The 26,572-nt window shown below is 41.2% G+C and overlaps 1 protein-coding gene across 1 annotated transcript; it reads right to left on the bottom strand.

Moving 5' to 3' along the window:
- Positions 1-7,692: 7,692 nt before the first annotated feature.
- Positions 7,693-8,559, bottom strand: LOC128134136 (uncharacterized). The gene is made up of 3 exons (XM_052771587.1): positions 8,229-8,559; positions 8,130-8,154; positions 7,693-8,086 (listed from the first exon to the last, which is right to left on the bottom strand). The coding sequence occupies exons 1-3, from the start codon at positions 8,557-8,559 to the stop codon at positions 7,693-7,695; spliced, it is 750 nt and encodes a 249-aa protein (XP_052627547.1).
- Positions 8,560-26,572: the final 18,013 nt, after the last annotated feature.

Below are 26,572 nucleotides of genomic sequence, written 5' to 3'. Positions count from 1 at the left end.
TTTGTATGATAAACCCTAGTGTAGTGTCGACTTTGTATGTAAAGTATAACATTTGTAATAACATTATTGAGCATTTGTACTCAAAATATAAATAAAGTGTTTGATATTTATGTAACAACATGTTTCATTCCAAAAGGACAAAGTGTTATCGTGATATTTTGTATGAGAACGTTTTTGTATGATAGTTATAAATCACATATGATTTATTATATAACAAAAAGTATAGCAAAAGATCCATGTTTTTCACACGAGGATAACCGTGTGTGTACTTGTATCCCCCCCCCCCTTAAAAGTGTATAAAATCATTTACAAAACATTTGAAAACGTTGTTATAGGGGTACGAACTCACCTGATAGATTGAAGAAGGTGAGATGAAAACCGATCAGAACTTCGATTGGAGAGACTGATTTCTCAGGATTCTCGGGAATCTCGAGAGCGTAAAACCTTCCTTCCGAAGTTGTATATGAAAACCGGGAATTCAAGATGACTTCGCAGTTTAAACGTAAAGCTTCGGCATGAAAAAGAGAAGAAATGAGGAAAGAATCTCAGAACCCTTGCACCTTTTTTATAGGGGCTGAAACCCCCTTGTACGACAGGCGTACTCCCCGGTTACGCTGGGCGTACCGAACATCATGCATGACCGCATCCTCGGTCGCCGCTCTTCGGATTTGACAGGGGCATAGAGGCGTAAGGCGAAGTGGACGATCCAAGGCCCTGTATCGCGTATGCTGGGCGTACGAGGGTACGTTGGGCGTAGTTTGATTTTCCAAACTTCTAAATTGCGTATCTTTGATGTACGAGCTCCGTTTTCCGCTATCTTTATATCCAAGTGTAGGTGAGACTGTACTCTACAACTTTCATTTAGACGTCGTCGGCTAGTTTTGATTTTATTTTTAATTTTCTATTTTTAATATTCCGAGACACGAAAAGTTCGTTTAAAATCCATAACTTCTTCATCCGATGTTCGTTTTTGACAGACTTTTCTCCGTTGTGCTATTATCGTTGAGGACTTTGTTTCTCGTTTAGGCTGTTTTGTTAAAAAAAATCTCTCGATCTCTATTTCGAGTTTTTAGTTGTCTACTGCTATGTCCGGAACTTATAAAAATCATAACTTCATTGTTATAATTCGAATTTCAGTGTTCTTTATATTTTTGGAAACCTTATTACGATATCTATCATTTTATGCAATTCAATAGAGACTTTGGAACACTTTATTTTTAACGCTAATTTCATTATACCAAAATAGATTATAATTCTTGACTTTTTAGGTCATTACATTGATTCGAAAATATCGGGTTGTCACATCTTCCCCCCGTTAGAGGGAATTTCGTCCTGAAATTAACTGTAAGATAAAAATTTCTGGATTAGGGAAAGAGATGCGGGTACTTTTGCTTCATCTGATCTTCGCGCTCACAAGTGTATTTAAGTCCCTGCTTTGCATTCCAGCGGACCTTCACAATGGGTATGTGACTTTGTTTTGTTCTTTTAATTTCCCTATCCATGATCTCAATTGGTTCCTCTATATAGTGGAGACTCTTGTTGATTTTGATTTCGTCTAGAGGGACGATGAGGGTCTCATCGGATAAATATTTCTTCAAGTTTGACACATGAAAGGTAGGTTGTATGTTATTGAGTTCCTGTGGTAGTCAAAGTTTGTATGCTACCAGGCCGATCCTTGCAAGGATCTCGAGTGGTCCGATATACCTTGGGTACAGTTTCCCACGTTTTCTGAAATGTATTAACCCTTTCCAGGGCGAGACCTTCAATAGCACTCTGTCCCCAACCTGAAATTACAAGGGCTTCCGTCTTTTGTATGCATAACTCTTTTGTCTGTCTCTTGAAGCCTTTAGTCGTTCCCTAATTTGAACAATCTTCTCAGTTGTTTCTCTTATAATTTTCGGGCCTCTGAGGGCACTGTCGGGTACTTGTCCCTTGGCTAGTTGTGTGTCACCCACTTCAGCCCAACACAGTGGTAATCTGCACTTGCGGCCATAGATGGTTTCGAATGGAGCAACTTTAATGTTGGAGTGATAGCTATTGTTGTATGTGAATTTGACTAGTGGTAAATGGGTATCCCATACTTTACCAAACTTGATTACACAAGCTCTTATCCTATCTTCCAAGGTTTGTATGCTCCTCTCACTTTGACCATCAGTTTGTGGATGGTAAGCGGTACTCATGTCTAGTCTCATCCCTAGAGATTTTTGCAGCGACTGTCAAAATCGCGAGGTAAACCTACTATCTCTGTCGAAGATAATGGATATTGGTACACCATGCAGTCGTACAATCTCTCGGATGTATGTTCGAGCTAGCTTCTCTATCTTGTCGGTTTCCTTTATTGGTAGGAAGTGTGTGGATTTTGTTAATCTATCGACGATCACCCAGATGGTGTCTAGCCCACCTACTGTCTTGGGTAATTTGGTTATGAAATCCATGGATATCGGATCTCGCTTCCACTTGGGTATTTCAGGCTATTGTAGTAATCCTGAGGGCTTTTGGTACTCAACTTTGACTGTGGCACAAGTCAAACACTTGCCCACATAGGTAGCGATCTTTGCTTTCATGTTCGGCCACCAATATAGTTTCTTGAGGTCTAGATACATCTTTTCTGAACCTGGGTGCACGGAGTATCGAGTCTTATGAGCTTCGTTCATGAAAACGTCTCTGAATCCACCAAACTTCGGTGTCTAGATCTGATTCACGAAGTAACGAACTCCGTCGCTCTTGACTTCTAGATTTTTTTCCATTCCTCTTAAGGCTTCGCCCGCCACATTCTCTGTTTTCAAGGCTTCCCTCTGAGTTTCCTTGATTTTGGTGGACAGGTGTGAATGCATCGTCATGGTTAAGGATTTCACTCGGTGGCCCGAGTATTCCTTTCGACTAAGAGCATCAGCTACCACATTCTCTTTTCCTGGATAATAACAAATTTCGCATTCGTAGTCATTTAACAGTTCAACCCATCGTCTCTATCTCATGTTGAGATCTTTTCGGTTGAGATTATGCTGAAGGCTCTTATGATCGGTGAAGATTGTGCATTTCGTACCATAGAGCTAGTGTCTCCAGATCTTTAGCGCGAACACGACTGCTCCAAGTTCAAGATCGTGTGTAGTGTAGTTACCTCGTGCGTCTTGAGTTGTCTTGAGGTGTAAGTGATGAACTTTCTTCGTTGCATTAGCACACATCCAAGACCTTGATTAGATGCATCACAGTAGAGCATGAAGTCTTTTGTTCCTTCTGGCAAGGACAATATAGGTGCGCTATATAGTGCTTGCTTTAGTGTTTGGAATGCGGCGTCTTGTTTTTCCTCCCAATTGAAAGTTACACCCTTCTGGGTCAAGATGGTAAGTGGTTTAGCAATCTTCGAGATGTTTTGTATAAATCTTCGGTAATAGCCAGCAAGGCCCAAGAATTGTCGGATTTTCGTTGGGGTCCTTGGAGCTGACTAGTTCTCAATTGCCTTGATTTTGGAAAGTTCCACATGTATCCCATCTTTGCTAACCACGTGACCTAGGAAACCTACCTTCCGAATCCAAAATTCGCACTTTGAGAATTTTGCGTATAACTTCTCCTTTCTTTGCGTTTTCAAGATTTGTCGGAGGTGTTGACTATGTTCTTCCTTACTCTTCGAATAGATGAGTATATCGTCTATGAACACAATCACAAATTTTTCCAGGAATGAACGACACACATGGTTCATTAAGTCTATGAACACTACCGGTGCATTTGTTAATCCAAAGGGCATCACTATAAACTCGTAGTGACCATAACAAGTTCGAAAGGCTATTTGGGAACATCTCCTTCTAGGACTCGCAGTTGATGATATCCAGATCTCAAATCGATCTTTGAGAAATAACTCGCTCCTTGGAGTTGGTCGAACAAGTCGTCAATGTGTGGTAGGGGATATCGGTTCTTGATAGTGAGCTTTTTGAGTTCCCGGTAATCGATGCACATGCGGAAAGATCCATCCTTCTTCTTTACGAACAGGACTGGTGCTACACAAGGTGAGAATCTCGGCCTTGACAATCCTTTGCTAAGTAGTTCGTTTAATTTTCTGGATAATTCTTGCATCTCAGATGGCGTTAGACGATACGGAGACTTAGCTACTGGGGTAGCTCTGGGAATTAAATCGATTCTAAACTCGACTTGTCGTTCTGGTGGCACTTCTGGAAGATCTTCAGGGACGACATCGGGAAAAATCGCAGACTTCTGAAATATATTTGATGTCTTTCGTTTCTTCTTCCTTATCTTCCACCTGGGCTAAGATTTAATATAATTAATAAAAAGAAATACGTACCAAGAACAAGGTGCTACAAATCTCCCCCACTTATTTTAGACTTCGTCCTCAAAGTCTGCTGCTCGGTCCAGAAACAGCTCTGGGTAGTGTTCCATCATCTCGTCCACCGGCTCCTAAGTCCATTTCGAGCCCTTTCGGTGCTTCCATTGCACCTTCACGAGTTCACCTCTCTTGTTCCTCATATCCTTCGACTTTCGGTCGAGGATCACCACGGGCAGTCGATGTAATTCAGGTTGTAATAAACCTGAATGTCCTCCAAGGGTACCACTTCTGAGTCGTCCACGAGGCACTTTCACAGCTGAGAAACATGGAAAAGTGTTGTGTATCTTACTGAGTTCGGCTGGCAGATCCAGCCTATACGCCACCTTACCCACCCGGGCTCTAACCCTAAACGGTCCAATGTACCTTGGGCCCAACTTGCCCCATTTCTTGAATTGGATAACGCCTTTCCATGGCGACACCCTGAGGAGAACCATATCCCCGACTTGGAAATCCAGGTCTGATCGGCGCTTATCAACATAGCTTTTCTGTCGACTCTACGTAGGCTGAAGCCTGCTCTGGACCTACTGAATCTTCTGTATAGTCTTGAGCACTACTTCAGTGCTCCCCATTACCCTCTGGCCAACCTCGCCTCAATATATCGGGCTCCTGCACCTCCTCCCATACATCATCTTAAACCGAGGGCGGTCAATGCTCGCATGATAACTATTATTGTAGGAGAACTCTACCAATGGAAGGTAGCTATCCCAACTACCTCCGAAGTCCAATACGCACGCTCGTAGCATATCCTCCAGAGTCTGGATGGTCCGCTCGCTCTGACCATCCGTCTGCGGGTGAAAGGCAATGCTAAAATGCTGACGAGTACCCAACTCATCATGAAACTTCTTCCAAAACCTGGAAATGAACCGTACATCCCTGTCTGAAATTACCGAAACTAGCACCCCATGTCGTGCCACCACCTCCCGGATATAGATGTCGGCCAAATTCTCGGCCGAGATACTCTCTTGAATCGGGATAAAATAGGCGCTCTTGGTCAATCGATCGATGATGACCCAGATAGAATCCAATCCCAGTGTGGTCCTAGGAAACTTTGAGATAAAATAAATCGTGATGTCTTCCTATTTCCACAGCGGAATCCACTCCCCTGACTAGGCTAACAAGGAAGGCCGGGGTCCTGCACCTCCTCCCATACAAGGAAGGTCGTGGTCTTTCGCATCTTTCCGTGAGGTCTCTGATGCTCTGTGTTGACCTTCCTGCAGGTTAAGCACCGCTCCACGTACCATTCCATATCCTACTTCATGCAGGGCCACCAATAGTCCAGACGAAGATCCCTATACATCTTCGTCGCCCTGGGATGAATGGAGAATCGAGATTTGTGCGCCTCCTCCATCAAAACTTGACGCACTCCCCAGTGGTACGGCACCCCACCCTACGGTCTAATTGTTGAAATAGTGTCTAAGGCTGCAACTATATTAGGCAAGTATTTGATCCGGTTGTGCATGGTCCTTTTGGGTTGCCTTCACCATAGCAACTTGATAGGATGATTTATTAAGAGAGAGTAAATATTATTAGTATATTATGAGAATAATATAAAGAATAATATATTGTTATTTGATTAATATAACTTATAGAATTAATTGGAATTAATTTGGTGACTTAAAGAGATTAATTAAATAAGAGGGTATAAACTATCAATTGTTTGATAGTTAAACTTTAGACTGTAAATCCATATAGATATGTATTGGACGGATTCTAGAAGCTTGGGATAGCTTCAAATCGTCCAAGGGGTTATCTAAGGAATGCATTTGGATAGCCTTAAGAGAAGATTATCCAATTAGGGTTTAGGTTTTAACCCTTAAGGAGTCTACAAGTATAAATAGACCCTATGGCATAAGGAAATCGGAACTTCATAAAAAGTATAGAAACCCTGGCCGATTTCCTCCCCTCTCCTCTCTCCCAAATCATCCTCCTTGCTATTTGGTGTTTGTAAGCCATTAGAGGAGTGACAATTGTGACTCTAGAAGCTCCAAGACAACAAGATCAAACAAGGAATTCAAAGGTATGATTCTAGATCTATTTTAACATTGTTCTTATTCCTAAATAGTCATTAGAAGTCTTGGATTGAAAGCATGTTTAATTACAAAGCCTAGATCCAAGCATTAGGGTTTTGCATGCGCACACAGGAAAGTTCTTATGGCTAAAACCCATTAGTGGTATCAGAGACTAGCTTGGTTTTCATTAAATTGTTTCCTAATTGTCTGAAACTAAACTGCAAAAATTTGATTTTTGTGTTTCTGAGTCATCGACTCGGCGAGTTCCATAGTGGACTCGGCGAGTTGGCCTGACTCGGCGAGTCCCTTGGTGCACTCGGCGATTCCAAGCGTCAGGAATGGCCAGATTCGGGATTTCTTCATGATTATCTTATGGAAACTTACCTTAATCATATTAGATCAACCGTAATCCGATTTTTTCATATATATGACTATTATCTTGATCTAATTAAAGATATTTTTCAACTAATAAAATATTTAATTTCCTTATATGATAATTAATTAATTATTTTGATTATTTTGGTAATTATCTTGAAAGAAATCTTGAATAAATCAAATATAGATAATTAGGAAATCAATTGTTAATTGAAATTATTTGTTATTTGATCCTTCATGTTTTAAATGTTTAAAACTTGTCCTCAAGTTTTGAAATTTATATTTTGTGATTAAAAGTTTTAATTTAGACAATCCCATGAAATTACACTTTGCACCCTTGCTAAGAAGTTAGTGGAGCGTGTGTGGTTTACCGGCACACTAATTGTTTCTAAGCAAAGGTGGCAAAGGGTGATTTATTGTTTATCATAGTTCGATGGAGCGTGTGTGGTTTACCAGCACATTGAATATGTGATCGTTACAATGAAGGCACCATGTGAATTTGCATGGTAATTCACACCCGCTTTGTGATGCTCGGTATCCCAGTCACAAACTAGAGGGGCATATCGAGATTTAAACATGCCATTGAATAGTTTTCAATGAATCTCATCCGAACCTAGGAATTCTCAATACATTTAGGACTAATAGTTAGGTTTTATGGTGGAGAATTAGGTGTTGTTTGTTTTTTTGAAGCCAAAATGTCTGCAGTCTGCGGACCACATTTGCAAGCCTCTGCAGCAGAAGAGGTGGACCAAACGTCTACAGTTTGCAATAAGAAGACTGTTTGTTTTTTAACGTCTGCAGGCTGCTGAAATAAACTGAATTTTAAATAAAATTATTTTACAAACTTAATGATTTTTCAACACCAAAATTTTAATAATAATAGTCTTATAACATTGAAAATAAAATTCAAGCAACTAAATTAGTCATACAATAAAAAAAATGTTTTACAACAACAATTTCATTTAAAACAATTCAATCTATATTGTGCATCAACTGATCAGCAATTTCATCATGTAACTGAGTCATATATTCACGGTCTGCTGCAGTAACATGTGTTGGAATCCCGTCTTCATCATCATCAATGGCCACATTGTTATTTCGAAACGGGACATTGGGTTCATCGTATCGTGCGAAATACTCATCACTCAATCCTTCTTTCCTTATATAATTATGAAGTGCGAAGCATGCCATGGCAATGTTTCTTTGTGTCACAAACGGGAATGGTGCCATCCTCTTCAATATAGGGAAGCGTGCTTTCAAAACACCAAAAGCACGCTCAATGACATTCCGAAGTTTTGCATGTCCATGGTTAAATTTTTCTTTATTGGTCAATGCACGTCTTTGACGAAAATCTCCAAGCCAATACCTCACATTACAATAAGGGGCCATAAATCCTCGAGTGTGCATACGCGGCATCACAAAGATAATATTTGTCTGAAAAAAATGCAAAACACTAATCAATTTTCAAATTAAAATAAAAATATTTAAAAAAAAAAACAAAAATTTACCTGGTGGTGGAAACGGGAATGATGCTTGTGGATCGGCTACTGCTTCTGATAATATTCTAGAGTCATGCGCTACCCCTTCCCACCCGGTCACAACAAATGTAAAAATCATATTGAAGTCACAAATTGCCAATATGTTTTGGTAGCAATCTCCCTTTCCCCTACTTCTATATAAGTCTTGTTTCTTAGCAGGGACAACAGCATGTATCAAAGTGCCATCAAGTGCACCAACTGCTCCTTTGAAAACCCTTCGTAGCCTCCTATTATGTCCTGGAATGTTTGGATTCGGATTAAAAGATGTTGGTACTATAACATCTTGTGCGAAAAGCATCATTTTTTCCAACACTTCATAAAAAAAATTATGAATTGTTTGCTTCGAGTGTTGAAATCTCCGCTTGATAATCATGTAACGTTGATTATGTCAGATCGTCATCAAAAACATAGCCATCTTTTCCTCAACTGATACATGTTTGCTGTCCTTTAATGAGTAATTTGCTCTAAAATGAGCACATAGTCGTACAAAAGATTCATGGGACATGCGTAATACTTCAACACATTGTAAACGATTACGGTGTAATAACTCCAATGTGTATTCGTGTCCCGTCATTTCTGAATCATTATCCCGCAATCGTTTCACACCCCTCTTCCAAAAATAACGGATGTATAGGTACATTAGAATTACGAGAAGTTACTTTTGATCGTGATCCATATGAACCTAAAATCAACAAAGTAGAACTTTAAAAAACATTACATAAACCATATTTCAAGTATCAAATAAACATTCCGTTTATCATATTTCAAGCCAAAATAACATTACATAAACCATATTTCAAGTATCAAATAAACATTCCATTTATCATATTTCAAGCCAAAATAACATTACATAAACCATATTTCAAGTATCAAATAAACATTCCATTAATCATATTTCAAGTACCAACAAGGGCAAAAAGACCTAACAAAATAGTTCCAACAAAGGCAAAAACATTTAACAAAGTAGTTCCAACAAGGGCAAAAGGAACCTAACAAAATAGTTCCAACAAAGGCAAAAACATTTAACAAAGTAGTTCCAACAAGGGCAAAAAGACATAACAAATACTTTCAACACTAGAAAATCATCGAAAAATCTTCCCATCCTTCAAAACTCCTAAACTGGTACCCGTCATCTCAAGCCACCCTCGTAATATCTCGGGAACATCGGGCAAATGCATCCACATCTCTCTCATGTTCATGGTTCCTCCAAAAATATGATATGCGACAAAGCGTAAAGGATCTGTAGGGCCTAACTGAAGGACCTCTAACTTCTCTAAACACTGAGGAATTGTATACCCTTTAGTCAAACTTTGTAGAGCTTTCTTCATTTCAAATGCTAAATTGTCAGTAGTAACAGAAGTTCCATCAGGTGAAGAAGCAGACGGTGAGGCACTAGGAGCTACAGGAGTTGAGGGTTTCGCCCTTTTGTTGGGGTTACCGGATGGTGTAAGAGTATATGGTGAACCAGCAGAAGGTGAAGCAGCAGAAGGTGAAGCTGCACAAGGTGAAGCAGCAGAAGGTGGTGGCTCATGATGAGAAGTGTCAACACCATCATCATCCATTGCATCAAAAGGGGTGGCGGTGATCTGAAGTGGTGGAACACGACAGGAGGATGCGCCAGCTACTAATGATGATTGGGTTGAGTAACTCCTAAAATTACCAGTAGCACTATTTCCATCAAAAAGACGTGCACAAAGATCTGGAAAAGGCAGTGGAATTGTTCTCAAAGAAGCAGCTTTCGGATGCCCCTAAACCCAAATGTAACAAGAAATAGTATAAGAATATTTGGCAACTTCAAACGTAAATGTTATATATATATATATATATATATATATATATATATATATATATATATATATATATATGTATGTATATATTATTGTATATTAATGTATATGTACCTTCTTAAAATCATCTCACTCCTCGGCTGTTAAATTAAAAGTGTTTGTTTGAGAATTGTATATATTACCGGTTTTGTTTTTTTAAATATACCCATCCAGTGTATTTGGCTTTCAGATTGTCATATGCGTTTTTCATTTGTTTTGGAGTCAACTCAACCCCAAATTTCTCCTTAAGAACTCTTCCAAGCCTTATCCATGAATCTTTCTGCAAACTCAATCCTTTTTTTACCAACACTCTCTACTTCTTCAATACAAGTATCCAATAAGCATTTTAAATGCTCATTGGTCCATTGTTGTTTTTCTCCCATCTCTAATAACCAAATAACAATAAACAGTCAACAAGTAACATCATTATTTCAAGAAAAAGTTTTTATTTTCACGACAAATTTGTAATTTTGTTTTATTTTCAATCACAATAATGTGAAACTTTTTATTCAATTATAAATAACCTCAATTAGAGTGTTTTAATTCAAAGTTTTCTAAAAAACTTTATAAATCAAATAAACTTCACTTTAACGACAAAAACTTTACTTCTATCAAATAAACAAAACTTATGACTCTTTTTGATGCTTTCTATCATATACATACAAAATCAACAATCATATACATATACACTATCATATAAATATACACAATCAATAATCATATATATATATATATATGTATATATATACACAACCAAAACTCATATACACATAAACAATCACAATCAACAATCATATACATATACACTATCATATACATATACACAATCAAAAATCATATACACATAAACAATCACAATCAACAAGAGAAAATGAAATCTTTTGATTCACAGTTATGTATATTGGCTTCCAGTCAAAGAAAAATATAAATCCAATTTGTTTACAAATCCAATTTGTTTACAGGTAAGATTTTCTATTTGCTGGGAATTCGGCTGTCAATTTTCTGTGAAACAAGGATGTGAATCGAAAAAGAAATTGAACAAGGATGTGAATCAAACAAGAAATTGAACAAAGATGTGATTCAAACAAGATGAATTGAAATTGAAATCGACAGAGAGAGAGAGAGAGAGGAAGGCAGCGATGGTTTTGATCGGTCAAACAAGATGATCGGTCAAACAAGATGTGAATCAATCAAGATGAATTGAAATTGAAATTGAACAAAGATGTGAATCAATCAAAGAAAGAGGTGAAGACAAACCAGATTGGTCGCTAGTTGAAGTTGTCGTTGTGACCTTGTTGTTCGCTAGCTGCTGCAATCGACCGTGACGGTCGCAAAATCGGAGGACGCCGGATCGGAGAGGAAGGCGGCGATCGATGGTTTTGATCGGAGAGGAGGGTTGCGACGGTGGTGGTCGCTGCAAGATAGAGTACAATCGATCGAGGGTTTTTTCTGGGAGGTTGGACGACGACTGGAGGTGGAAACAAAAAAAAAACGCGTATCTTTTTAGGTTAAAGGCTTGCAGACTTTAGAAGATGCTATCCCATATCTGTATGGTGAAGACCTCGCGCAGACGTTTTTATGTCTGAGCACTTCAGAAAAAAAAACAGACTGCAAACCATTATGTCTGCGCATGGTCTGCGCCTCGCAGACAGAAGAGGTCACGCAGACCTGCAGAGAAAAAACAAACACCCTCTTAGTGAATCGTCATTCACTTACCTTCAATTTATTTGCATGTTAGATTACGGCATCCCTTTTCTAATATGTAAATGTTGTTGTTGGATCCTAGCCCTAATTTTTCTTATTGGGTGATAATTAGGGATTCATATTCTAATCTATCTTTGTCCTTTCTATTTGTAGATGTCGAACGCAAACAACGTTGCTGCTAGTTCTTTCACGTTGATGAGCCTTTGCCAAAAGGTCACCTTCGATGGAACGAACTTTAGTGAATGGATAAGATACATTTGCACCATTGCTCGCTATGAGGATAAGGAGTATGTCCTCGATGAGAAGCTCGAGAAAATCAACCCTGAAATTGATACTCCGGCTGAAATTACTGCTTTTGAAACTCATGAGCGAGATGCAACGAAGGTACATTGCATCATGATAGCCACCAAGAACTCCGAATTCCAAAAGTCCTACGAGGACATGTACCCGTACGAGATGCATCAAGACTTATTGGAGAGATACCACCAGAACGCGAGACAAGAGCGTTATGATATTTTCCCCAACATGATTTCTGCTAAGATGGGTTATGGAGAATCTCTTACCGTGCACCTGCAAAAGATGCAAAGGTATGTCGACCGCCTTCGCAAGTTAAATGTTGACTTTGGGGAAGACTTGGCGATCGACATGGTGCTTCACTCTTTGCCTCCGATGTACAACCAATTTAGGATGACCTACCACATGAACAAAGAGGAGGTCACCCTAAGCAAACTCCAAGGTCTCTTGAGGGTCGCTGAGAGCAACTTCAAAGACAAGTCTGTTGCACCAACTCCCAATCCACCTTTGCTCCTGTCTTGTCTATTGGTCAAGGAAAGGGAAAGAAGAGGAAGGCTTCATCTAAGAACTATTGCAATGTTAAAGCCCGAGATGGTGCCTCTTCTAGTGGGACCAAAATTGATCCCGCTAAGCCCTGCCCTAACCCTAAGGAGGCAGAGTGCCACCACTGCCACAAGATAGGACATTGGAAGAGAAGCTGCCCAGAGTACCTGCAAGCCATCAAGGAAGGAAAGATCAAGCCATCTTTTGCAGGTATATACACAATTAAATCTAACGATTCTAATCATGCTATTTCTTGGGTTCTTGATACCGGTTGTAGTTACCACATTTGTTCTAATGTGCAGGGACTAAGAAGAAGTAGGGATGTGGAGCAAGGAAGAATCAATCTAATCATGGGGAACAGAAGATCGTCGCCTGTGACCAAGATTGGAGTGTATTCTTTAGTGCTTAGGAATAATTTATGTTTAGATTTGAACAATTGTTGCTATTCGCTAAAAATGGCTAGAAACATCATTTCATTTCATGGTTTATATAGACAAGGTTTTAGATTTTCTTTGAATAATGAGAATGGTTCTATTTTGGCTTATCGAAATGGTGTCTTTTACTTTGAAGCTATACCATGTAATGGAATTTATGAAACTGTTATGATTGTTGATAACTTAGGAAATGATGTTTTGAATATAGATTCTTCCACTAGTATTGATAAAGCATCCTTGTGGCATTGTCGTTTTGGACATGTCAACAAGAAACGCATAGCCCAACTCCAAAAGGATGGAGTGTTGGAGTCATTCGGCCTTAGGGAAGATGACACGTGCGAGTCTTGTTTACTTGGAAAGATGACTAAATCACCCTTCACGAGTACGTGTGAAAGGGGTGAGGGTCTATTGGACCTAATACATACCGATGTATGTGGACCGTTTAGATCAACCACGAAGGATGGGAACCGCTTCTACGTGACTTATACCGATGATTATAGTAGATATGGGTATATCTATTTAATCAAGCAAAAGTCAGAAACCTTTGAAAAGTTCAAAGAGTTCAAGAATGAAGTGGAGACTCAATTGGGCAGGAAAATCAAGATGCTTCGATCCGATCAAGGAGGAGAGTACCTAAGTCTTGAATTCCACGATTATCTCAAGGAGTGTGGAATAGTTTCGCAATAGACGCCTCCTAGGACACCGCAGTTGAATGGTGTGGCAGAAAGGCGTAATCGAACCTTATTGGATATGGTTCGCTCTATGATGAGTCGTGCTTCACTACCAATCTCTTTTTGGGGGTATGCCTTAGAGACTGCCGCCCATATCCTTAACCGAGTCCCTACTAAGAAGGTTGCCAAAACACTTCACGAGATGTGGACAGGGAAAGCTCCCTCGTTGGCACATATCAAAGTTTGGGGTTGCGAGGCTTTCGTAAGACGAGATACTCACGACAAGCTCGAACCTCGAAGTGAGCGATGTATTTTCATCGGCTACCCGCAGACATCCTTTGGATATCTCTTCTACAGACCGAAGGACAATGTTGTCTTCGTTGCGAGGAGAGGAGTTTTCCGAGAGCAAGAACTCATAGGCCAAGGAGACAGTGGGAGGCAAATCGAACTTGAAGAGATTCAAGAGTTGATAGATGAAGGAACCTCTACCGCTGGCACTCAACCCGAGGAGGAAACTCCGGTTGAATCGATTGACGAATCCTTACCTCTTAGACGTTCCGATAGAGTTAGAGTTCTACCCCAGTTTCATGGTTTTCATATTATTACCGAAGGGGACACGTATTATAGTGATGGTACACTAATAAATCTTGATGAACCTAATAGCTATAAGGAAGCCATGGCAGGCCCGGAGTCTGCAAAATGGAAAGAGGCAATGAATAGAGAGTTCCAATCCATGTATGATAGATGGGAACGTACACACATATAAAGCGCGATTGGTTGCGAAGGGCTTTACTCAAACTCTCGGAGTTGACTATGATGAGACCTTCTCACCAGTTGCGAAGATAAATTCTATTAGAGTGATGCTAGCCATTGCCGCATTTCATGATTATGAGATTTGGCAAATGGATGTCAAAACCGCTTTCCTTAATGGGAAGTTGGCTGAGGATGTTTACATGGCTCAGCCAGAGGGTTTTGTCGATCCGAAGCATCCAAATAGAGTGTGCAAGCTTGAAAAGTCCATTTATGGACTTAAGCAAGCGTCTTGCAGATGGAATCTTTGCTTCGATGAGAAAGTCAAAGAGTTTGGATTTGTACGAAGCGAAGATGAATCATGTGTATATGTCAAAGCCAGTGGGAGTATAGTAAGCTTCCTCGTTCTGTATGTCGACGACATTCTACTCATAGGAAACGACGTCCCGACTCTACAGGAGGTTAAGTCCTGGCTTGGGAAGTGCTTCGCTATGAAGGACCTCGGAGAGGCTTCTTATATTTTGGGAATAAGGATAGTGAGAGAGCGAAATAAGAGACTAATAGGACTTAGTCAGAACACTTACTTAGATAAGGTACTAAAACATTTTAGTATGGAAAACTCGAAGAAGGGAGAATTACCGATACAAAGTAATGCCAAATTAAGTAAGACTCAAAGTCCGAGTACCGAAGCAGAAATAGCAGAAATGAGCCGAGTACCATACGCTTCCGCAGTTGGCTCAATCATGTATGTTATGACTTGTACTCGCCCTGATGTAGCCTTTGCTTTGAGCATGGTCAGTAGACATCAAGGGAACCCTGACAGAGCCCATTGGATTGCGGTTAAGAATATCCTTAAGTACCTTCGGAGGACGAAGGAATGGTTCTTAGTTCTTGGAGGGAGTGATGACTTAAAGGTGCGAGGGTACAGTGACGCCAGCTTTCAGACCGACAGGGACAACTGCCGTTCGCAGTCGGGCTGGGTCTTTACCCTGAATGGAGGAGCAGTGACTTGGAAAAGTTCCAAGAAGGAAACCGTAGCTGATTCTACGTGCGAATCAAAGTACATTGCAGCGAGCGAAGTGTCGAAGGAGGCAATATGGCTGAAGAACTTCATCGGTGATCTTGGAGTTGTACCCGCCATAAAGGAGCCCATGGAGATTTTTTGTGATAACGAAGGAGTGGTTGCCTTGACCAAGGAACCGAGGGATCATGGTAGATCAAGACATATCGACAGAAAATATCACTTCATTAGACATCGTGTAGAAGAAGGACAACTCGTAGTAAAGAGGATATCATAAGAAGATAACCCAGCAGATCCGCTTACGAAGGGACTGAGTAGGGTTAAGCACTTGCAGCATGCTAGGAGTATTGGGTTGAAGGATGATATTAGCGTAGATTAGATAGTATTAGAAACGTGTAATAGATAAATGTAATTAACATTTTGATGATTAAATAAAGGAGTTTTATTTATGAGTAATGTTACTATCTTATGTTAATTGTTTAACTATTGTTTCACTTTGCATGTTTTGACGTCCAGAATAATTGAGTTTATTATGAATAATCGAATTATTCAAATTGTCCACAATCGTTCATGTGTTGGAAGTAGATATGAATGAAGATTGTCATGAATTGGTGCGTAGATTGTCTAAATGGTATTAGACATAGCAAAGGGTTGCTGCGACGTTCACGAGTGCTTATGAATTGGTTTTGAGCATTGGAATAAACCCGTGCTTGCTGGAATCGATCACCTTATGGAATATGATATAAAAGGGGGATCACAAGACGATAATATCATATAGTCTTAAAACCTAGATATATGGTTTGTTATTTGTTAATTGATTGTACATTGATAATGCGAAAACGCATCAGTAACTCGGTGTTATAAAACGCATTGTTGTGTATAGTTGATTAATGAATAAGTAAATGCATATAAGTCGAAGTTTATCTGTAAATTTTATCCTAAGAGGGTAGAAGAGATATCTCAGCCGCTCGATGATTTGATTTGACTTATGTGCCGGGCCCGGTCAAAACTAAATTGATGTGTTCGATTAAGTTCTATGTCAAATAAATCAGAGATCGAGAAACCTAAATGCTTGACTAACCATTCCATAGGATTGTCAGCATGATATCTAACAGAGGACTGTACGATCCCTTATCTAAAGGACAAGATTGATTAGATCAGAGTTTGACAGCGTCTTTGAGAGCTTCGATTGCAAACCGAATTGTACTTGTGCATATAGTTACTAGACTTATCCAAGTGGGAGACTGTTGAAATAGTGTCTAAGGCTGCAACTATATTAGGCAAGTATTTGATCCGGTTGTGCATGGTCCTTTTGGGTTGCCTTCACCATAGCAACTTGATAGGATGATTTATTAAGAGAGAGTAAATATTATTAGTATATTATGAGAATAATATAAAGAATAATATATTGTTATTTGATTAATATAAGTCATAGAATTAATTGGAATTAATTTGGTGACTTAAAGAGATTAATTAAATAAGAGGGTATAAACTGTCAATTGTTTGATAGTTAAACTTTAGACTGTAAATCCATATAGATATGTATTGGACGGATTCTAGAAGCTTGGGATAGCTTCAAATCGTCCAAGGGGTTATCTAAGGAATGGATTTGGATAGCCTTAAGAGAAGATTATCCAATTAGGGTTTAGGTTGTAACCCTTAAGAAGTCTACAAGTATAAATAGACCCTATGGCATAAGGAAATCGGAACTTCATAAAAAGTATAGAAACCCTGGCCGATTTCCTCCCCTCTCCTCTCTCCCAAATCACCCTCCTTGCTATTTGGTGTTTGTAAGCCATTAGAGGAGTGACAATTGTGACTCTAGAAGCTCCAAGACAACAAGATCAAACAAGGAATTCAAAGGTATGATTGTAGATCTGTTTTAACAATGTTCTTATTCCTAAATAGTCATTAGAAGTCTTGGATTCAAAGCATGTTTAATTACAAAGCCTAGATCCAAGCATTAGGGTTTTGCATGCGCACATAGGAAAGTTCTTATGGCTAAAACCCATCAGTAATGTCAATAGCCCTCGGCTGTCGTAGTCGAAGGAGGAAACTTGCCCCACTATCCGCTTTCCCTTCCGATGTTCCTCCTTCACGGCTTCCCGTTGGGCCTCCCGAATCCAATCCAACAACGGAGTCACCACTGTCATCCTCAAGCAGACATCCTAATCGGTGATGCCTTGCGGCTAAGCGCGTCGGCCACCACATTGGCCTTCCCCATATGGTAGAGGATCTCGCAATCATAATCCTTCTCCATGTCCAACCACTGATGCTGCCTCATGTTTAAATTCGGCTGATCCATGAGGTACCTCAAACTTTTGTGGTCCGTGTAGATGGTACATCGGACCCCATAGAGGTAATGACGCTAAATCTTGAGGGCGAATACAACAACCCGCAACTACAAATGATGTGTCGGGTAGTTCGCCTCGTGAGGCTTCAGCTGCCTCGAAGCGTGAGCAATGACATTCCCTCTTTGCATCAATACTGCACCCAAACCCGAGATGGACGCATAGCAGTACACAACAAAATCCTCCATGCCCTCCGGCAGGGCTATGATTGGCGCCTCAAACAATGTATGTCTCAGTGTGTCGAACGCATTCTGTTGCTCACGCCGCCAACGAAGGACCACGACTTTCATTATTAGCCTAGTCAGGGGCACGACTATCTTGGAGAAATCCTGGATGAATCTCCGATAGTAGTCGGCTAATCCTAGGAAACTCCGAATCTTAGATGGAGACTTCGGAATCTCCCACCTCATCATGGCCTCCACCTTGTCCGGATCTACCGAAATTCCGTTCTGGTTGACGAGGTGCCCAAGAAATTGCACCTCGCGCAACCAGAACTCACACTTGGAGAACTTAGCATACAAGTTCTCCTTCCTCAAGATCTCCAGAACCTCTCGCAGATGCTCCTCATGCTCCCTCTGCGTCTTGGAATAAACCAAGATATCATCAATAAACACTATCACCGACCGGTCTAACATCGGTCTACACACGCGGTTCATGAGGTCCATGAATACGGAAGAAGCATTGATGAGCCCGAAGGGCATCACCACAAACTCGTAATGACCCTAGCACGTCCGAAACGCAGTCTTCTTCACATCCTCCTCTCTGACCCTCATTTGATGGTATCCTGAACGCAAATCGATCTTGGAGAACCAAGATGCTCCCTGTAGCTGATCAAAGGGGTCATCAATCCTCGGGAGTGGGTAACAGTTCTTCACCATCATCTTATTCAGCTCCCGATAATCTATACACATCCGGTGCGACCCGTCTTTCTTCTTCACAAACAGAATCGGGGCTCCCCAGGGTGAACTGATCGGTCTAATGAACCCCTTGTCTAACAACTCCTACAGCTATGTAGACAACTCCTGCATCTCAGGAGGAGCCAGCCGATACGGTGCCTTGGCTATCGGAGCCGCACCAGGGACTAGGTTGATCTTGAAGCCCACCTGCCTCTCCGGAGGTATCCCAGGCAACTCCTCCGGGAATACGTCCGTAGCTCACACACCACAGACACATCTCCCACTGTAGCCTTACCCGCCTCCCAGGTGTCCATAACATAGGCGACATATCCTGTGTAACCTTGCCGAAGGTAACGCCTAGCTCTCGCTACTGAACATACCGCTGGCCATTGTTGTGGCCTCTCGCCCTGAACTACCAACTCTCCCCCACTTGGGGTTCTGATCCAAACCAGTTGATGTGCGCAATCTATCACTTCCCCATTTGGGGTCAACCAATCCATGCCTATAATCACCTTGTCGCCCTCAACGGAATAGGAACATAGTCTACTAGGTAACGTTCATCGATTAACCTCAAAACACAATCCCGATAGACTTCCGATACTCGTACCGACCGTTCGTCCGCAATCTCGACCTCTAGAGGGCAATCCAACATGCCCGAAGACTCCGGAAACTTCTTGCTAAGCGCAAGAGAGACAAATGATCAGGTGGCAACCGAATCAAACAACACATGAATTGGGATACCATTCACATGAAACGATCCTAAACAAGGCACATAATATATCAAAATCACAACGACATACTATAAAAACATAAAGATAAGAAATCATACCCGTCACCACATCGGGTGCAGCGTGTGCCTCCCCGGCTGTCACCTGAAACGCTCGGCTCCGAACCAATGGAGCCTCCAACTTGGCCTTCCGGCCATCCACAACCCGTCCTGTTGCTAGAGTCGGCGCCACTGCCGGCGCCGCTGCTGCTGTCAATCTAGGGCAATTGGCCTTTTCATGGTCCTTCTGATTGCAATGAAACCAAATCAGGTCTGACATCTGTATTGCAGGAGTAGGGGCAGTACAATCCTTGCCAAAATGCACAACCTTGTCGCACTTATAGCAGCCTGAACCCGGCCTAGTGCGACAAGCTCCCTCATGTGACCGACGGCATTTCCTACAGCGGTCCCGCCCTGATTGGCCTTTTGGCCTACCATCGGGTCCCTTGGGCTTCTTCCCCGAAGCCCCTGTCGTCAGCCCCTCCGCTACCTTCCTCTTCCGTATGTGTTCCAAATCAATCTCCTCTCCCTAGCCCTGGCGATCAAGGAATCCAGAGTAGGGCAAGCCGAGAAACTGACATGCTCCCAGATGTCAGCTCGTAGCATGTCATGGTAGCGGGTCCTCTTCATGTCTTCACCACCCACATACGGGGGCACTAGCAATGCCCTCTCTCAGAACTTGGTGGTGATCTTCTCCACAGTCTCTGTAGTCTGTCTCATATCCAAGAATTCCTTGGCCAGCTGCTGCAGCTCCACAGCTGGCACAAACTCCGCCCTGAACCTGGTCACAAAGTCTGACCAGGTCATAGCCTCAACAGTCAAGGTTCCCAGAGAGTCACCAACTGACTCCCACCAATCTCTGGCCCTGTCTCTCAAACACCCTGCAACAAAACGAACCTTCGACCCTTCCAGGCAGAAGCTCGTTAGCTGCACAGACTCAATGTCCACGATCCATCTCCTAGCAGCAATGGGGTTCTTCACCCCATGGAAATCCGGTGCACCACTCCCTCTGAAGTCCTTAAAGGACAGTGTGTGTGGTCCTGAATGGCTGATCGCCATGTCACTCCGGAACGCCCTGAGGCGATCCTTCATCAGCTCAATGATCCCCTCCTTGATCGACCCGAATATAACCGGCGTCGCATCAAGGATACCCCTCGTGATCTTGGATGCGATAAACTCACGCAACCCATCATCCACATACTCGGATCCTGCCCCCGAGCCCGATCCTGACCCAGATCCTGAACCTCCTGCTCCATCTCGCTTGACCACCATTCTCAAAAATAAACATACGAATGTCAGTGTCACATATACTTTTAGAGGTCTCACTTTCAGTAGTACGGGCTCATACTACCTTCCACATCTATCTGTACTGTCCTCAAGGATTACCTAGAGTTCACCAAGTTCCTTTTACCGATACCCTTTCCACTGACCTCATCCTAGGCTTCCTTAGGGCACTCTCCGACCTACTCTCTGCCATCAGCTGCACTAGGAGTCCCTACTACCCCCCCCCCCTAACTAGCTTGCGGATACTTTTACATATCCGCTCCTTGGTTAGTTGGAGCTGGCCAGAACCCCCATAGCACAAAGCAAGCAACATTCATGCATTGTGTAACCAAACCAGGCATAACCTACACAGTCCATCCCACTGCTGACTAAACAGTCGTTGCATACAACTCATACAACAGGCACATAAGGCATCCTTCCTAGATCCTTATCCCTAACTAGCATGCAATTTTCAGAATCATATATCAGGCACACAAGGAATTTTCCTAGATCCTTAGTCCTATTCTAACATGCAGTTCTATGAATCAAACCATATAACATAACATAATAACTATGGGTATCTTGGGGAAAACTTACTTGAGCACGACCGGTCGCACGCATCACACACTTCGTCTTTCTTAAAATTTCTCAATTTAGATTTTAGAAAACCATTTTTCTTGTAAAAATCTTTAAGTCCCTCGGTTTGAGTCCAGACACCCCCTAGGGTGTGTCCGAATCCCTCAAACCAAGGCTCTGATAGCAACTTGTAATGACCCAATTTTAAAGGCCAAAAATTTCATTTTTGAATTAACAATTCCATAAACATTTTTACCAAAATATTGTTAAATGAACAACACGTTACAAAATCATATTGTTGTGTCCCAAACCATAACATCAAAAGTAATGAAAATCAGAGTACAGTCCCAAAAACTCCTTACGGAAACCATGTGTGTGTGTGTGATGCGCTGCTACACCGCTGGCTCCTTCCCCTTCGACAAAGAGGTACCTGAAACCAAAACCAAAACTGTAAGCACCAAGCTTAGTGAGTTCCCCCATCATACCACATACCATACGATATCGTCGGTATCTTTCAACTGGTAACCTTCATCGGTATCTTTCAACCAGTAACCCTCATCGGTATCCTTCCACCGGTAACCCTCATCGGTATCTTCCAACCGGTAATCAACATCGGTATCTTTCAACCGGTATCCATCATCGGTATCTTTCAACCGTTAACTGGGGACTATTTCACCCACTGCCACTAGCATACAATCAACAAATATAAGCATACAGTCAGGCATATCCGGGTACTGACCTACCCTTGAGTCCTAGGACCACTGTCATGGAAACTAATCCCTACTATACACATAAAATATCATCTAGATAAATTTCATAACCAACACATAACCAGACCAAGATAATTATCACAAATACCATTATCTTCTAAATACCCCTTTTTGGTCGGTCGACATGGTGGCCTTAGACCCACCCCTACTGGAAGGTAACTCACCTCAATGTCGTGCAATGGTTGAATTATGCTTGGCTCACAAGTCGACTCCCTACGACTCCTCGATCCCTACACAACAACTTTCAAGTCAACACACAGCACGTACAACCCTAAAAAGTCCAAGTCCAGTCAAAGTCCACTTCAAGTTGACCCGATTCGCCGAGTTGGGCCGTCAACTCGCTGAGTCCCTCACCCTTTACTCGTCCTTATCCACGTCTCGAGTCATCGAGTTTGGCATCGAATCGACGAGTTCCTTTCTCATATGAACATCGCATGAAACTCATCTGACTCGCCGAGTCCATCTTCATCTGATGAACAAGTCATGTCCTCGACTCGCCGAGTTGTATGAACAACTCGTCGAGTTCATCTTTAATCTTAAAAGGATTGCCTTGGACTTGCCGAGTCTGTTCTAGTACTCATCGAGTCCCATGAACTCCAGATCTAAAATTACGTCCAATGCGCTGGGTCACTCTTTCTGTCCGATTACAACCTTTCTAACACTCAACTGGTTTCCTTGACCCTCAACAGACATGGGACTCAAAGCTTCGGACTTGTCGAGTCCCAGGAATGGACTCGCCAAGTCGGTCAAGTCCTCACTCTAAATCTTCGATTTCTGATGTACAAACTTTGATCAAAAGATAGATCCAAGCATCTACAATCGACCTAGCACGTAAAGTTACAAACTCTACGTGCTTGCATGGGATTTTGAGCTCAAAAAGACATAACACAAGCTCCTATGATGCATGGGACCTTTCATGGGTGCAAAAGCAACCTAAATCTGCCTAGTGACCCCTTTAATGACGTGATTCAGAAGCTTTAACCCCCAACCATGTTTGCAAACATGGTTGGCCACCAAAAATGGCTTATAAAAGCCCTAAATCTCCCCAAAGAGGGTTCTAACAAATGAGTGAGAAAGTTAACAACTTTTTACCTTCAATGAACTGCAAATGAAGAACCAAAATTGAATCCTTCAGTCCCCTCTTGATCCTTCTATGCTCTTCCTTCTTCTTTGAGGTCAAAACCCACAACAATCACTCAAAAGCTTTAGATCTTGCCCCAAAACGTTTATGGTTTGCTATGGAGGGTTCCTAGGAGCAATAGGGATGAGTGGTGGCTGAAAGAGATGATTAAATAGGGTGCAAACCCTCATATTAGGGTTTTTTTTCCAGACAATGTCTACTCGTTGAGTCCGGGGTCCGACTCGTCGAGTCCATCGCTTAAACCCCGCGTCCCATCCCGCTTCTACGTGGCAAGTTGGTCCTTCAACTCGCCAAGTCGAAGGGCAAAATACAAGATTTAATATAATTAATAAAAATAAATACGTACCAAGAACAAGGTGCAACAATCTGTTTCATTGACTGTAGACTATTATATGATTATCTGTTATATGTGTACATGTTTGGTTAGTGGCTGAGGCTTCACTACTTTGTGCTTAAGCCCAAAGGCCAGGGCATACCAACCCGATTGTTGAAAGGGCCCAAGGGTATTCCATCTCGAAGATGATTGGACCCATATTATGTTGTCATTCTAGCCTGATGGTTGAAGGCATGTGGTATTCAAACTCGATGGTTGATTGGACCCATAGTATGTTGGCACTCCAACCCAATGGTTGAGGGCATGGGGCATTCCAACCCGAGGGTTGATTTGACCCATTGTATGTTGGCATTCCAACACGATGGTTGAGGACATGGGGTATTCCAACCCAATGTTTAATTGGACCCATATTATGTTGGCATTCCAACCCGATGGTTAAAGGCTTAGGGTATTCCAACCTGATGGTTGATTGGACCTATAATATGTTGGCATTTCAACCCACTGGTTGAAGGGCATGGGGTATTCCAACCCAATGGTTGATTGGAACCATATTATGTTGTTTGTTACTACATTTCATCTGTTTGTATGGTGGTACTTTGGGGGAAACTCAATAAGCTTTATGCTTATAGTTTTGGTTTATGGTTTCGGGTACGGCAGTGAACCGTGGCAAGGCGAAGTTGTGGCCTTACATATTCTTGGTTTTACAATTAATTGGATCTTGGGAGACTCTAAATTTAAAGAATGTTTTGAAATAATGGTTTTGTAACACATCTATTAGATAAAGGGGTTGTTTTGAAAAATGTTAAATTTGTTGAATTTCTAGGATGTTATAAGTTGGTATCAGAGCCTTGGTTTGAGTGAATTGGAGGAACACTCGCATTAATCCAGTCTCAACTAAGAAAAAATATTTTAAAAATGGTTTTCAAATGGATTTCAAAATAGTCAAGGAGGATGTGATGTGTACGATTAGTCGGATCCAGTAAGTAGACCCTAAATTACTACACATTTTATTTGAGATTATGTTATGTTATGTTAGAACAACATGCTAGTATTAGGATATGGACCTTCAAGAATTGTATTATAGAATTTCTTGATATATGATGTCGTATCTCTTATAGAATTCTTGGCTGATTACTGTCTGACACTTTCAGGTGTGAACATACTCCATGTGTTAAATGGTCTTAGGGTAAGGAATTTAGTCCTACTGTGCACCTCTTGTTTGAGCCCAACCGTTGTAGGATTGAATCTTTTAGGCTAACATTGTTTAGGTTCTGTAGTTTGTGATAATGTTCATGGGATAGTTATCTGGCACCAATGGAGGGTCATGGGGTAGTTGGTGGTAGGATGAGTTATGTGGGATTAGCCGGCTAGTCGTGATATGTTTAACCTTTCTCTAGGAGGTAAGGATGGAGTGTATAAGTATGCTAGTGTGTATCTGAGATGCTGGGAGATAGGGATCGAGGATTTCGTATTATGATTTTGTCTGATTTATTGTATTTTAGTGCCAGCCGACTCCACCGTTGGAATACTACTTGCTTTGTGTTTTGTGGGGCTCTTAAGTGATGTGAGTTACCTGTTAAGTGAATATGTTAATTCACATGTAATCAATCTTGAATAATCTCAGAGTGATGGGTTTGACCCTATTGCACAACTCTCGTCTAAGTCTAACCGTTGTAGGATGATTCTTTTACTTGAAGGATTATCTGAGCTTTACTACATGTGATTGTGTTTACGAGGTAGCTAACTGACGTTATGAGGAGTTCTTAAGCAGCTAATGGCATGGGAGGTGTGTTGGATTAGGTGTCTAAGCCCATAACTATAATAGGTATGTACTTGAATTGATAGTAACAATTTCCTTTTGGGTTGCCTTCAAACCTGGCAATTGAATAGGATAATTATTGGAGAGAGACGAATGATTTATTAATTTATTACTTGGTTAATGAATTAATTTGGAATCAAGATAAATGATTTATTAATGAATTATGGATATAATATATTAATTATAAATCATATTTTTTAATTAATATTTAAACAAAAATTAATTTAGAACTAATTTTAGGATTAAATGAATTAATTGAAAATGCAGGGACTAAAGGTGACAATATTCAAAAGTTGAGCATTGAATCATTCTAGAACCTCCCTTAGAGGTGGGGAACGAAATCTAGAGTGTCCTAGGGTTTCCTTGGGCTCTAAGGGTGCCTTGGAAGCCTTAGCGAGGAAGTTAAAGGATTAAGGTTATCTAAGATACACCTGCCTTATCCTAAACCTTCCTTATCACCTATATAAACCCATATAAGGTTGGATTTCATCCAAGGCACTATTAGAGAGGCTTAGAGCCGAATTTTGCACTTCCCTTCTCCCTCCATAGTAATTCTTCATTGCTAGGTTTGTAACACTGTAAAAATTCGAACAATTTTTCCTTTTTGAAAACTATGAATTATCATTGGCATTTATAAATAAAAACATTGTATCACATTGTATTAGTACAAAACCCCAAGATCAAAATATTTAAACTCCAATGTGCGTGTGTACGAGTCATACCGGCGCCTTCCCGCGATCATCACTGGTACCTGAAACACATAACACTGTAAGCATAAATGCTTAGTGAGTTCCCCAAAATACCACTCTAACACATATGCCTTTCCAGGCCATAACTCTGTAGGATCTTCCGATCCAAGTGTCTCAGGGGATTTCCATCCCATAACTCTGTTGACCTTCCGGTCCATATCATCTTGACCTTCCGGCCCACATCATACTCATATCACATAACACATCACATATAAAGTACATCACATATATAACATACACTTAATACCCTTCGGTCACACATAATTACCCCATCGGGTAAGGCATAGTGAGAAGACTCACCTCAGACGTCTCGTAAATCTCTGACTCGGTAGCAATATTGCCTAGCCTCCGCCTATTCACACAAAGTAAATACTCTCGTAAATATAACTCTCGAGGCTAGACTCAA

Source organism: Lactuca sativa, chromosome 5 (genome assembly GCF_002870075.4).
Source record: "Lactuca sativa cultivar Salinas chromosome 5, Lsat_Salinas_v11, whole genome shotgun sequence".
NCBI lineage: Eukaryota > Viridiplantae > Streptophyta > Magnoliopsida > Asterales > Asteraceae > Lactuca > Lactuca sativa.
This window is presented reverse-complemented; position numbering and strand designations above follow the sequence as displayed.